Source organism: Chelonia mydas, chromosome 1, assembly GCF_015237465.2.
Source record: "Chelonia mydas isolate rCheMyd1 chromosome 1, rCheMyd1.pri.v2, whole genome shotgun sequence".
Classification (NCBI taxonomy): Eukaryota; Metazoa; Chordata; order Testudines; family Cheloniidae; genus Chelonia; species Chelonia mydas.
Window position 1 is genome coordinate 298,399,048 of NC_057849.1, and position 14,168 is coordinate 298,413,215.

Sequence of the window (14,168 nt, forward strand, 5' to 3'; positions counted from 1 at the left end):
CAAGGCAGACCACGAAGCTCAGCGGGAAGTGAGGGGGGAGCGCAGGGCTCAAGCCAGCCGCCTTCCCGAGGCGATCAAGTGAATCCGCCCTCGCCGCCCGGCGTTAGGAACCGCAGCCGCAGCAGCCCTGCCCTGGGGGAAAAGGCCTTTCCGGCACGTGACTGGCTCCCCCTCCCACCCCGGCCCGAAGGCAGGAAACTCGCGGCATCCCCCCGCCAGTAACAGACCAGCCCACCGCCTGCCGGGGGACGGGACCGGCTGCCCCGGCCCTTTGCCCTGCCTAGCGGCTTTCAGCGGGGAGCGGGGCGGCGCGGGCGGCCCAGGCAGGGCGAGGAGCGCAGGCTGCGAGGCAGACTCGGGGTGAAACGCTCCCTGCTGCGGGGGGGCAGGTCAGCGGAGGCGGCGCGCGCTGGCCGGGGGGAGGAACGGGCGGCCGCAGGGAGGCCTCAGCGCAGCTCTCCCACAGCCCTGCGGTCCCGCCCTCCCGGTGCCATGGAAACGCGGCCCGTTGTGCCCAGCGCGGCGGGCCGCCTGGCGCCGCACGCGACTCTGCATGGCCCACGTCCGGCCGCCTTCCATGGCCTCGGCCAGGACCTGCTCGCTCCCGCAAGTCGCCGCCTCGAGCCCCTCCGTTTCCTTCCCCTCTTCCCCGGCGGCGACGGTCCTAACCCGGGTGCGGGCGCGGGCCGAGGCGCAGCTGATCTCCGCGATAGCCAGCGAGCGGGCCATGCGCTGGAGCGAGGTGACTCCGCCCGCCTCCGCCAGAGGGCGCTGGGCACGGGCCGGGCGGTTTGGGGGAACCCCCCACCCCAAGGCTAAGCAGCGCCCGGCTGGGTCGGGGCAGGGATGGGAGACCGCCGTGGGGAGGGGTGTCTTATTCACATTAGCTATGCCGACTCCCTTAACTAGCAATCGTGTTCTTCATCCCAGCCACAGCAGGTAACCCAGTACTATGATAACTTGCTGTGGCACTCATTTGTGGCTCTTTGTGCTCTGAGGTAGTGCTCTCCTAGGCCTATGAGGTGGAGTCTGGTGTCCAGAGGAGCTGAGTTGAGCTTTGCACTCTGCAGTGCTTCTCATTTCTGACTCTCAAAAACTCCCAGAGTCTGATGCTGGCTTTCGGTCATTTTGCCATTTATGTTTTTTGCTTTCAGGTTGTTGCACATTACACAGCACTCTTGAAAACTTTGAGCAAAGAGGAACTTCCCAAAGACTTTGAGCCTGGTCCTTACTATTCACAACTGGTAATTTTAAAACCATTTCTCAAGTGACAAGCAGGATTGTCAGCTCTTGCCGTTTTATTACAAGTGTTCTAATAGATGGTCTATCTTAAAATCCCAGCTTCTGAAGTGATGTGATTATGTGAAAATCTCAGCTTTCATTTTTAAAAAAAAGTTTCTAACCGTCGCGTTTGCAGAGAAAATGGGAACCTTAAAGGCTCAATAAGCAGAAGGCAAATAAAAAGAACCATTAAAAAGAAACCTCATGACTTTTAATTCAGTCACATGATTTTTGGAGACATTGCTCATGACTTTTGAACACTCAGGATTGACAGTACTGGACAAATGTTGTTTTACAAAATGATACGTCAGGCTGCAGTTCAGCAATCAGATCTTTGTGGATGGACCCTTGATATCACTAGGGCACTATATGTGTGCAAGGGTTCACCTGGATCTGGTTGCAGGATTGGAGCCTTCATTTGGATAACACCAACATGTGAATGTATTATATTTTAAGAACATATAACTGAATTATATGTTTGATCCACATTTATCTGACTGGATGCCAGGGAAGCTGAGAGAGCACACTGTCTGGTCAGATAAAAGAGAGAACCAGAGCTGTTAGCTTAATGATGCATGGTTGTGCTGGAGAGCACAAGGTAGTGGTGGAGGGCAGTGCTACTGGCAGTGTTGTCATCTCTGCCATGTTGACATGTTTGATGGGATGGGCCCTTTGTGCACCAGATAGAGTATTTGGGGGAGAGCTGGTTACAGCCTTCAAAAGGTGCAGTAATGTTCCCTCAAGTATCCCCTAGCCACCACTGCTCAGGTGCTGCACCTCCTCCCCCACTCCCTGTGCAGGTCTTCCTAGGCATAGGATTAAATTCTGACCCCATTGAAGTAAATGGTAAAACTCCTAATGACTTCACTGTAGGGTTGCCAACTTTCTAATCGCACAAAACCGAACATCCTAGCCCCACCCCTTCTCCAAGGCCCCACCCCCTTCCCTGTCCCTTCCCCTAGGCCCCATCTCCTGCTCACTACATTCCCCCTCCCTTGGTGGCTCGCTCTCCCCTCCCCTCACTCACTTTCACTGGGCTGGGGCAGGGGGTTGGGGTGCGGGAGGGGGTGAGGGCTCTAACTCAGGGTGCAGGCTCTGGGATGGGGCCAGAAATGAGGGGTTCAGGGTGTGGGAGGGGCCAGTGGGAGTGCGGAGCTGCTGCTCGGGGCAGGGGCAGCATGTGGAGCCCCGTGGCCCCCTGCCTAGGAATTGGACCTTCTGGCTGCTTCTGGGGTGCTGCGCAGTGCCAGGACAGGTAGGGACTAGCCTGCTTTAGATCTGCAGCACTGCCGACCAGACTTTTAATGGCCGGGTCGGTGGTGCTGACCAGAGCTACCAGTGTCCCTTTTCAACTGGGCTTTCTGGTCGAAAACTGGACACCTGGCAATCGTTCTTCACTGGGGCCAGAGTTTTACCATGATGTAGCCTTATTTGTCTGTAACATTGGCTCCAGTGTGCAGCTGCCATATGTTTCTTCATTGCAAGTACAAATACTTGTCTTTAGAAATAAATTAATGCATGTTGGTTATGCTGTTCAGTTGAGGATTAAATCATTTGCTCAGCCAGGCTTTAGAGACAGCTGCATCTGGCAGAATTTTAGGACAGAGACAATTTGCACCTGTTCTTACCTCTGCAGATTTACAACTGTGCCATTTTATTAATATGGGGCCTGCTTAGTTTTGTGTTGTTTGCAGTATTTTAAATTAATTTAGATGATCTACAAATATCTCTATTGTAGCTTATTAGAGGGACTACTGATTTTGTAATGTGAAATATTAATGATATTATAGTTCTCTTCTGGACAATGTATTTTAACGTTCCAGATAATTGTTGAAGGGCGAGACCTTCAGCTGGTGTAAACTGGCATTTATTTCAATGGAGTTAAGCTAAGAATCTAGCCCAAAGTAAATAGTACCTAGGGAGTAGTGGAGGGAATAAATTTGAAATTATTTTAGAATACAAATATGTAAAGTAACGATTGCCCAAGAGAAATGGTAAAAAAGCAGTTTCATTGGTTTGAAACAAATTAAAAACCGGTCCTAAACATGTTGAGAACCTCAGCGATACTAAAACTTCAATAATAATTTGAGATTCTCATTGTGTATTTCAGCTATTTGAAACCTATTATCATTTAGCTGTAGCTTTCCAAAGACAGAATCGCCATCAGGAAGCAGTGCAAGAGCTTAATAAAGCAATAGACGTTGCATCTATCCCTAAGGTAAAACTGCAGTAGTATTTATAGTATGTACATTACATAATGAGTGTTTTTATGTAAAAATTCAACCAATGATTAAATCAAAGGAGTGTGCTTTAAGATATACTGTCCTGTGTCTACCTTGTGGTTTTATTATGGTATATTTATTCTAAAGTGAATGACAGCTGCATCTTAGAGTCACAGCTACTGTACATCAAAATGAGATCATCCAGAATAATAAACACCACTGCATTTGGAGACTCAAATCAGACAGAGCCACAAATAATCCATTTTCTGAATATATTAGGTTATCTTATGCTTGCACATTGCATTAAGCATATTAGAAATTGACCTGTAAGACATCTTCGAATAAAATTATAGGGTGTTTTAGGTAATGGGAGGGAGGAAGAAGCTGAAATTTCCCATTTCCTACCCCTACAACCTCCACTCATTAGTTTAATCCTGAGTGGTCACTATATTTGAAAATGAGGGATGGACCTTGACTGCTTCAAATGTTGGGACCCTTTATAATTATGAATCATTGATGTCATACCTACATCTAATGCCCTATAAGTTAAGGACTTGATCCTGTGGGGTCTGAACACTCCTGTGAGGTGTTATGCTGGAATATGTAGGCATTGAGGACGGTCATCACCTCACAGGATTGAGCTTTATAAAGACAAGTAACTGCTTTCCTAATTTTGATGTCTGAATTCCATTTCCTAATGGCAATAAGACATTCTGGACCGGGTGACTAATGTGTTTCTGGGATAATTAGTCAAAGGGGGCTCAATCCTCAGCTCCTGATAACTTTGATGGAAATTGCAGCCTCTCAGCCCCTTGCAGGAGACACTTAGCATTTATTGGGATCTGACCCTTGGTCTTTGACCTCGTGCTTTATATACTCTAAGGCATGTTATAATTGCACAGGAATCCACCGTTTGTCAAAGTTTATTAGTTCATAATATTTTTAAAATAGACTGAGTTTAAAATCGCATGGAAAAAGCAGAAACTTTTTTGCTTGAAATGGTTGATTAAATTCTGCTCCATGTGAATATATGGGGTAAAGTACAATGTTCAGATTAATGTCTGAGATTTCATGCACACCCTAAAGTCTTTCCAATCTAGAAATTTTTAATTGGCAGGATAAATTGTATCTAAGGTAATTGGAAACAATCTTGCCATGCTAGTCATAATTTTTTTTTTTACCACTGGCATTGACAGCAATTGAATTATATTTTAAGGAATAATAATAAATGACTTTGTAAATAGGAAACAATGGTGAGTTACAAGCAGTAAAAATAGTCATAAAATTGATGAACAAACTGAAAATTAGACCATTAAAATCCTCTGGCACCATAGGCTCTAAGTTCACTTGCTCTTTGTTCAGATAATATTGTATAGAAATGGATGCCTGCATTTTTTTGTTTTTTGAATTTATCTGTGCGATACATCTGTACTTTTGGATTAAACACACTTAATGGTAACTGCACATTGGCTTTGCGGTTCATGTGCAATCTCATTAAATTCCTTCATTTTTTTTCCTCCAAGGGAGTAAATTGATTTATACGAGCATGCTGCTAATGTTATAGCTCCTTGTCTAGCCCCTTGGGTTCTAATGTTTTTTAAACTCAGTACAATTATGGGAAACGTTACACTGGAATGATGACATAAATCATCCCCATAGGAGTCTGAGCAGTCTGGGGAGTAATCTTATAGAGCCCTGCTGAGGTAAATAAGAACAGTAATTTGAAATAAATAAAAGACCAGTGGTGCTAATGTGGATGGCTCAAGAATATCATTAAGTTCATAATGACAGGTTTGTTTGGTGTAACAATGCTGGATGTACTGTAAAGCTGCTTTTTAGATCGTTTTATTACAGTTCTTGTACTATCTTCTTTCCAGATTGCCTGTCGAGTTGGCTGTGTTTCCAGAACTTTCCTTCATACACCACTATTTGCGAGAAGAGCGTATGCATATGTAAAATGTGGTAAGAGACCCTAGATCCCTATTTTAACTTAGTAAATAAACATTGAAATTCCAAATCGAGAAAGATTTTTCTGGAATACTTTTGCTCTGCCTTGCAATTTTATTATAATTAGCAGCATATGGGAAATATTGGGTGAGTCTGGAGATAAATATACATTCACTTAGCTTTGCAGCCTTCCAGGAAAGATTTATGTGCTGACAGCAGGGTGGACTTTAAGGGACAGCAGGGGTGCTCAGAGCAACTTGCAGTCTCCAAATCCTCTGAGCACAGTGTGACTTTGATAGATGGGGATCCTAGTGGCCAGCTGCCTACTTGCTCCACTGCTGAGTACAGATGAGGGCTTCTCTTCTAAGACCGGTTCTTGTTGACAGTCCAGTCCCTTCATCATCTGCAGGTCAGCAAAGGAATAAAAATGCAAGTTTAAGAGGTAAAATGAAAACAATTAATTTAAAAAAGAAATACTTAAAAAATTTGTAAGCACTTATGCATTTTACCTATACAAATGTGATTGAGTAATTAGAGAATGGAGCATATTAACTATTGAGAAATACTTTACAGTTTTCGGGAACAAAGGGAAAAAATCCCAAAAGACTAAGTAAACAGCAAATTTAATCCAAGTTTTATCCCACCTACAAAATTCTCAAAATAAAAGTAAAGCAAAAAGGAGCTTCTCTGTTTCAAGTCAGGAGCTTTTGGGGGAAAAAAGAGAGAGAGAATTTAGCTATCTGGGCTCAAAGGATCAAATCAAGACCTGTGTAATACAAAGGGATCCAGACAGGAGGACCTTCCCCATAGACCTATTAATTTCAGTGTGAATTGAGGCAGGCATAAAGTCCATGTGTGGATCCTTTTCTAGGATCTTTGTTCAAAGAAACCCAAATTCAGCAAGATTTAATAGCATTTTTATTGATGCATACATAAATAAAAGGTTTAATAATGTTACAAAATAGAGATGTATTTTATTAAATCTGAAGACAACAGCTGTATTTTTCCATGAGAGGCATGTGTGGGAAAGTGCACTAAAACAAATTGCATAACTGAAAAGTGTACTCTGCTTATGCAAAAACTTAGGTGTGAAAATATGCATACTAAATTGCAGGCTTGATTTTAGGACCACTTCAGAAAATTTGTCTCTAGTACTTTTCTTAATGATTACTGAACTAGTATTAAAACAAGATGTAGACACGTACCATTTGTAACATGAGTGGTCATGCCATTATTTAAAATGACACCACATTTCAACAAATTTTGATTTAAAAAAAAGGTTCAAGTAAAAAAAAATCTAAAATAAATAGTTAAAACATTCTCTGTAAAAAGGATGGCAGGCAAACCTTTGGTTTGTGTTTGATTTAAGATGTCAATAGTAGATTATATAAGGGAATTAAAAAGGACTGAAGCAGTTCAAAAATTTTGCAAACAAGGTCTCAACTCATCCCTACCTTCACCCTCCATTATAGATTTCTAGTTCTGCTTCTCTCTCTCTCTCTCTCTCTCTCTCTGGCTCAATGACTATTTATGTATTTATCCACAGTGTAACGTTCACTGGCGAGGAGGAGAGAGACACACACACACACGCACAGATTCACTTTGTAGTGCAGTAGTTAGGGCCCCATCTGGGAAGTGGGAGACCCAGCATCCAGTCCTCCTGCTCCAGTTGCTTTTTCATTATTCGTCCACAGTAGAACTACTTCAATAGGACAAACTGAGGGAGCCCCACATCAGAATATCCCATAGTTCAGTGGTTAGAGTGCCTTCTTGAGGTGTGAGACCCTTGTTCAAATCCTTTCTTCCTCTCAGGTTGAGGTGGGAATTGAACCTGGATCTCTCACATCCCAGGCAAGTGGTAACCAGTGGGCTAAAAGTTACCACTCTGGTAGGTGCCTCTGAGCATGCCTACAGCAATGCACATGCATTAGGTGGCTAAACGCCTATCTTCCCCTGGTTTGAGAATTTTTGGGGGGCTTAGGTGGGAAATAGGTTCCAGACGCCTAGAAGGAGGGAGCAGTGCACATGTCAAGAGGCAGAAAAACAGGCAGAGGGAATTTTTACCCTGAAAATATAGGTGCTGGGTGAGTTTAGGCACCTACAGGGTTCGGTGAGAATTCTGTGGATTGCAGTGGAGCCAAACCTGGGATTTAGGTGCTAAATCTGGGGTTTAGATGCCTAAGTACCTTTGTGTATCTGGGCAAAAGCAATTTCTTGGCTCACCAGCACCACCTATTGAAAATATTACAGTCCTGTTGCAAGCACAGTTAGGCTTGTGGTTGATTGTTTTAGTTGAACAAAACATAAACTTGAAAACAATGCATAACCCTCAATGTATTTTCAGCTCACAGTGAACACCAGAATGGCATCAAACAAGCTAACAGTCTCAATAGGATTTTGGGGTTGCCTTGCTTTCAAAAAGAAAACTATATAGCAGCACAGTAACACATACATATTCAGATACCCACAGTCACATTCATTGGCTAAATACCGTGTTCTCTTTTGAGGTGAACCCAGTGATAGTGAATGCACTCCGAAATACTTTGAGACTATATGGGTAACGGATTGTCAGGTGAGGCCCTGATGAAATGTAGAGGCAGTGGTGTCTTGTGGTTAGGTCACTGGACTGGGACTCAAGACCTGGGTTCTACATCTGCCGCTACCACAAACTTCCTTTGTGACTTTGAAGATGTTGCTTCACTTTTTATTTTGGTACTTCTGTTTCCATTCCTACCATTCATCTGTCTTGTTTATTTAGATTGTACACTTTTCTGGATTGTCTCTTACTGTGTGTTTGAAGAGCGCCCTAACACAATAGAACATAACACAATTATATCATTATTCATTATTTGTATTGCAGGAATGCCCAGAAGTCCCAAACTGAGACTGAGGTCTCATTTGCCAGGTTGTCCTGTGACTGGTATCTCTGAATTCAAAAACAGCCAGTTGGGGTTCAAAGATCCATATTTTGCTCTGGTTGGGACAGAGTGAGCAAAAACAACACAAGTATTATCTGGGAATTATTCTTTGTGACTCAAATCCAGTTAAAGATCACTGCAGAATATGTAAAGAAAAAACAAAACACCCTCCCTCCCCTGCCGCCCCAGCCTCTTGGGCAGTAAAGTGTCTGGCAACTCCACATCATCTAGGTGCACGTGGAAATTGGGCACATTTTCTTCTTTGCAATTCAGGTTCTGATATTTCCCTCATCACGGTAGTGTCTGAATGCCTTCCAATAGTGCCTTAAACAATGTGACTAACATCTGTCATGTGTGGTTCTCTCTCTCTCTCTCATATCCTCTCTCTTGTGGGAGAATTGTGTGTGCGCTGTAGTGGTTTATTGTGGTAAGGTTATTTTTTAAGTAATACGAAGATTAGGCTATACAACTTAAGTTGACGTAAGTTATGTTGCTCAGGGATGTGAATTAGCCAATACTTATTTTTTGTGTTTAAATTGTACCATAGAATCTCTATGGATAGTAAGTCCACGCTCTAATAATAAGAATATAGTAGTAGGGATATATTACCGACCACCTGACCAGGATGGTGATAGTGACTGTGAAATGCTCAGGGAGATTAGAGAGGCTATTAAAATAAAAAACTCAGTTAAAATCCCCCATTATTACTATCTTCATATTGACTGGGTACCTGTTACCTCAGGACGGGATGCAGAGATAAAGCTTCCTGACACCTTAAATGACTACTTCTTGGAGCAGCTAGTCCTGGAACCCACAAGAGGATCGGCAATTCTTGATTTAGTCCTAAGTGGAGCATAGGATCTAGTCCAAGAGGTGAATATAGCTGGACTGCTTGGTAATAGTGACCATAATATAACTAAATTTAACATCCCTGTGCTGGGGAAAACACCGCAGCAGCCCAACACTGTAGCATTTAATTTCAGAAAGGGGAACTACACAAAAATGAGGAAGTTAGTTAAACAGAAATTAAAAGGTACAGTCCCTGCAAGCTGCATGAAAACTTTTTAAAGACACCATAATAGAGGTTCAACTTAAATGTATACGCCAAATTAAAAAACATAGTAAGAGAGCCAAAAAAGTGCCACCATGGCTAAACAACAAAGTAAAGGAAGCAGTGAGAGGCAAAAAGGTATCCTTTAAAAAGTGGAAGTTAAATCCTATTGAGGAAAATAGAAAGGAGCATAAAGTCTGGCAAATGAAGTGTAAAAATATAATTAGGAAGGCCAAAGAAGAATTTGAAGAACAGCTAGCCAAAGACTCAAAAAGTAATAGCAAAATATGTTTTAAGTACATCAGAAGCAGGAAGCCTGCTACACAACCAGTGGGGTCACTTGACGATCGAGATGCTAAAGGAGCACTCAAGGATGATAAGGCCATTGCGGAGGAACTAAATTAATTCTAAGTGCTAAGAATGTGAGGGAGATTCCCAAATCTGAGCCATTCTTTTTAGTTGACAAATCTGAGGAACTGTCCCAGATTGGGGTGACATTAGAGGAGGTTTTGGAACAAATTGATAAACTAAACAGTAATAAGTCACCAGGACCAGATGGTATTCAAATGTGAAATTGCAGAACTACTAATTATACTACTACATGCCACAAGGAGCCACAACAGTGGTTCCCTTTATCCACCCAGCAATATTGTTAATCTATCTAACTATACTCTTAGCCCAGCAGAAGAATCTGTCCTATCTCGGGGCATCTTCTTCTGCCCCTCCACCACCACAAACATGATACAGTTCTGTGGTGACCTAGAATCCTATTTTCGACGTCTCCGACTCAAGGAATATTTCCAACACACCTCTGAACAACATACTAACCCACAGAGACCTTCCTACCAAGACTACAAAAAGAAGGATTCTGGGTGGACTCCTCCTGAAGATCGAAACAACAGACTGGACTTCAACATAGAGTGCTTCCACCAACGTGCACGGGCTGAAATTGTGGAAAAGCAGCATCACTTGCCCCATAACCTCAGCCGTGCAGACCACAATGCCACCACAGCCTCAGAAACAACTCTGACATCGTAATCAAAAAGGCTGACAAAGGAGGTGCTGTCGTCATCATGAATAGGTTGGAATATGAACAAGAGGCTGCTAGGCAGCTCTCCAACACCACTTTCTACAAGCCATTGCCCTCTGATCTCACTGAGGGTTACCAAAAGAAACTACACCATCTGCTCAAGAACAAATCCGCACAGACACACCCCTAGAACCCCGACCAGGGGTATTCTGTCTGCTACCCAAGATTCATAAACCTGGAAATCCTGGATGCCCCATCATCTCAGGCATTGGCACCCTGACAGCATGATTGTCTGGCTATGTAGACTCCCTCCTCAGGCCCTACGCTACCAGCACTCCCAGCTATCTTCGAGACACCACTGACTTCCTGAGGAAACTACAATCCATTGGTGTTCTTCCTGAAAACACCATCCTAGCCATTATGGTTGTAGAAGCCCTCTACACCAACATTCCACACAAAGATGGACTACAGGCTGTAAGGAACAGTATCCCCGATAATGTCACAGCAAACCTGGTGGCTGAACTTTGTGACTTTGTCCTCACCCATAACTATTTCACATTTGGGGACAATGTATACCTTCAAATCAGCGGCACTGCTATTGGTACCCGTATGGTCCCACAGTATGCCAACATTTTTATGGCTGGCTTAGAACAACGCTTCCTCAGCTCTCATCCCCTAATGCCCCTACTCTACTTGCGCTACATTGATGACATCTTCATCATCTGGACCCATGGAAAAGAAGCTCTTGAGGAATTCTACCATGATTTCAACAATTTCCATCCCGCCATCAACCTCAGCCTGGACCAGTCCACACAAGAGATCCATTTCCTGGACACTATGGTGCTAATAAGCGATGGTCACATAAACACCACTCTATACCGGAAACCTGCTAACCGCTATGCCTACCTAGATGCCTCCAGCTGTCATCCAGACCACACGACACGATCCATTGTCTACAGCCAAGCTCTACGATACAACCGCATTTGCTCCAACCCCTCAGACAGAGACAAACACCTACAAGATCTCTATCAAGCATTCTTACAACTACAATACCCACCTGCTGAAGTGAAGAAACAGATTGACAGAGCCAGAAGAATACCCAGAAGTTACCTACTACAGGACAGGCCCAACAAAGAAAATAACAAAATGCCACTAGCCATCACCTTCAGCCCCGAACTAAAAGCCAACGCATCATCAAGGATCTACAAACCTATCCTGAAGGATGACCCATCACTCTCACAGATCTTGGGAGACAGGCCAGTCCTTGCTTACAGACAGCCCCCCAACCTGAAGCAAATACTCACCAGCAACCACACAACAAAAACACTAACCCAGGAACCTGGCTGGTGAATCTTGCCCATACGCTCAGGGTTTAGCTGATCGCCATATTTGGGGTCAGGAAGGAATTTTCCTCCAGGGCAGATTGGAAGAGGCCCTGGAGGTTTTTCGCCTTCCTCTGTAGCATGGGGCACGGGTCACTTGCTGGAGGATTCTCTGCTCCTTGAAGTCTTTAAACCACAATTTGAGGACTTCAGTAGCTCAGACATAGGCGAGAGGTTTTTCGCAGGAGTGGGTGGGTGAGATTCTGTGGCCTGCGTTGTGCAGGAGGTCAGACTAGATGATCATAGGGGTCCCTTCTGACCTTAGTTTCTATGAATCTATCCTTGCAACAAAGCCCGTTGCCAACTGTGTCCACATATCAATTCAGGGGACACCATCATAGGGCCTAATCACATCAGCCACGCTATCAGAGGCTCGTTCACCTGCACATCTACCAATGTGATATGTGCCATCAAGTGCCAGCAATGGCCCTCTGCCATGTACATTGGCCAAACTGGACAGTCTCTACGTAAAAGAATAAATGGACACAAATCAGACGTCAAGAATTATAACATTCAAAAACCAGTCGGAGAACACGTCAGTCTCTTTGGTCTCTCGATTACAGACCTCAAAGTGGCAATTCTTCAACAAAAAAACTTCAAAAACAGATTCCAACGAGAGACTGCTGAATTGGAATTAATTTGCAAACTGGATACAATTAACTTAGGCTTCAATAAAGACTGGGAGTGGATGTGTCATTACACAAAGTAAAACTATTTCCCCATGTTTATTCCCCCCCCCACTCCTGTTCCTCAAATGTTCTTGTCAACTGTTGGAAATGACCCACCTTGATTATCACTACTAAAGGTTTTTTCCCCCTCGCTCTCCTGCTGGTAATAGCTCACCTTACCTGATCGCTCGTTACAGTGTGTATGGTAACACCCATTGTTTCATGTTCTCTATGTATATAAATCTCCCCACTGTATTTTCCATTGAATGCATCCGATGAAGTGAGCTGTAGCTCATGAAAGCTTATGCTCAAATAAATTTCTTAGTCTCTAAGGTGCCGCAAGTACTCCTTTTCTTTTTGCGGATACAGACGAACACGGCTGCTACTCTGAAACCTAACTATAGTCTGTAACCTATCATTTAAATCAACTTCTGTACCAAATGACTGGAGGATAGCTAATGTGACACCAATTTTTAAAAAGAGTTCCAGAGGTGATCTCAGCAATTACAGGCTAGTAAGCCTGGCTTCAGTACTGAGCAAACTGGTTGAAACTATAGTAAAGAACAAAATTGTCAGACACGATTGAACATTATTTCTTGGGTAAGAGTCAACGTGTTTTTTGTAAAGGGAAATCATGCCTCACAAGTCTACTAGAATTCTTTGATGGGGGGGTCAACAAGCATGTGGACAAGGGGGAATCCAGTGGATATAGTGTACTTGGATTTTCAGAAAGCCTTTGACAAGGTCCCTCACCAGAGGCTCTTAAGCAAGGTAAGCTGTCATGGCATAACAGGGAAGGTCCTCTTATGGATTGGTAACTGGTTAAAAGATAGGAAACAAAGGGTAGGAATAAATGATGAATTTTCAGAATGGAGAGGGGTAAATAGTGGTGTCCCCCAGGAGTCTGTATGGGGCCTAGTGCTATTCAACATATTCATAAATAATCTGGAAAAAGGGGTAAACAGTGAGGTGGCAAAATTTGCAGATGATACAGAACTATTCAAAATACTTAAGTCCGAGGCAGACTATGAAGAGCTGCAAAAGGATCTCTCAAAACTGGGTGACTGGGCAACAAAATGGCAGATGAAATTCAATGGTGATAAATACAAAGTAATGCACATTGGAAAACATAATCCCAACTATACGTGTTGGGGTCTAAATTAGCTGTTACCAGTCGAGAAAGAGATCTTGGAGTCATTGTGGATAGTTCTCTGAAAACATCCAGTCAATGTGCAGCGGCAGTCAAAAAAGCAAACAGAATGTTGGGAATAATTAAGAAAGGGGTAGATAATAGGACAGAAAATATCATATTGCCTCTATAAATCCATGGTACGCCCACCTCTTGAATACTGCGTGCAGATGTGGTCACCCCATCTCAGAAAAGATATATGGGAATTGAAAAAGGTTCAGAAAAGGGCAACAAAAATGTTTGGGGGTATGGAAAGGCTGCCATATGAGGAGAGATTAATAAGACTGGGACTTTTCATCTTGGAAAAGAGACGACTAAGGGGGACATATGATAGAGGTCTAAAAATCATGACTGGTGTGGAAAAAGTAAATAAGGGAGTGTAATACAAGAACTAAGGGTCACCAAATGAAATTAATAGGCAGCAGATTTAAAACAAACAAAAAAGTATTTTTTCACACAACGCACAGTCAATCTGTGGAA

The 14,168-nt window shown here is 43.4% G+C and overlaps 1 protein-coding gene across 2 annotated transcripts in view; it reads left to right on the forward strand.

The window, feature by feature from the left end:
• The first annotated feature begins 402 nt into the window (after nucleotides 1-402).
• Nucleotides 403-14,168, forward strand: part of LOC114022058 — a 78,343-nt gene continuing 64,577 nt past the window's right edge. Inside the window, exons 1-4 of one of the 2 annotated variants that reach the window (XM_043549618.1) lie at nucleotides 403-742; nucleotides 1,155-1,244; nucleotides 3,392-3,499; nucleotides 5,381-5,465. In XM_043549618.1, the coding sequence (XP_043405553.1) occupies nucleotides 554-742; nucleotides 1,155-1,244; nucleotides 3,392-3,499; nucleotides 5,381-5,465 (472 nt within the window). In that variant the 5' untranslated portion in view covers nucleotides 403-553. The remainder of the gene's footprint in view (nucleotides 743-1,154; nucleotides 1,245-3,391; nucleotides 3,500-5,380; nucleotides 5,466-14,168) is intronic. The other variant, XM_037888703.2, reaches the window with a different exon arrangement.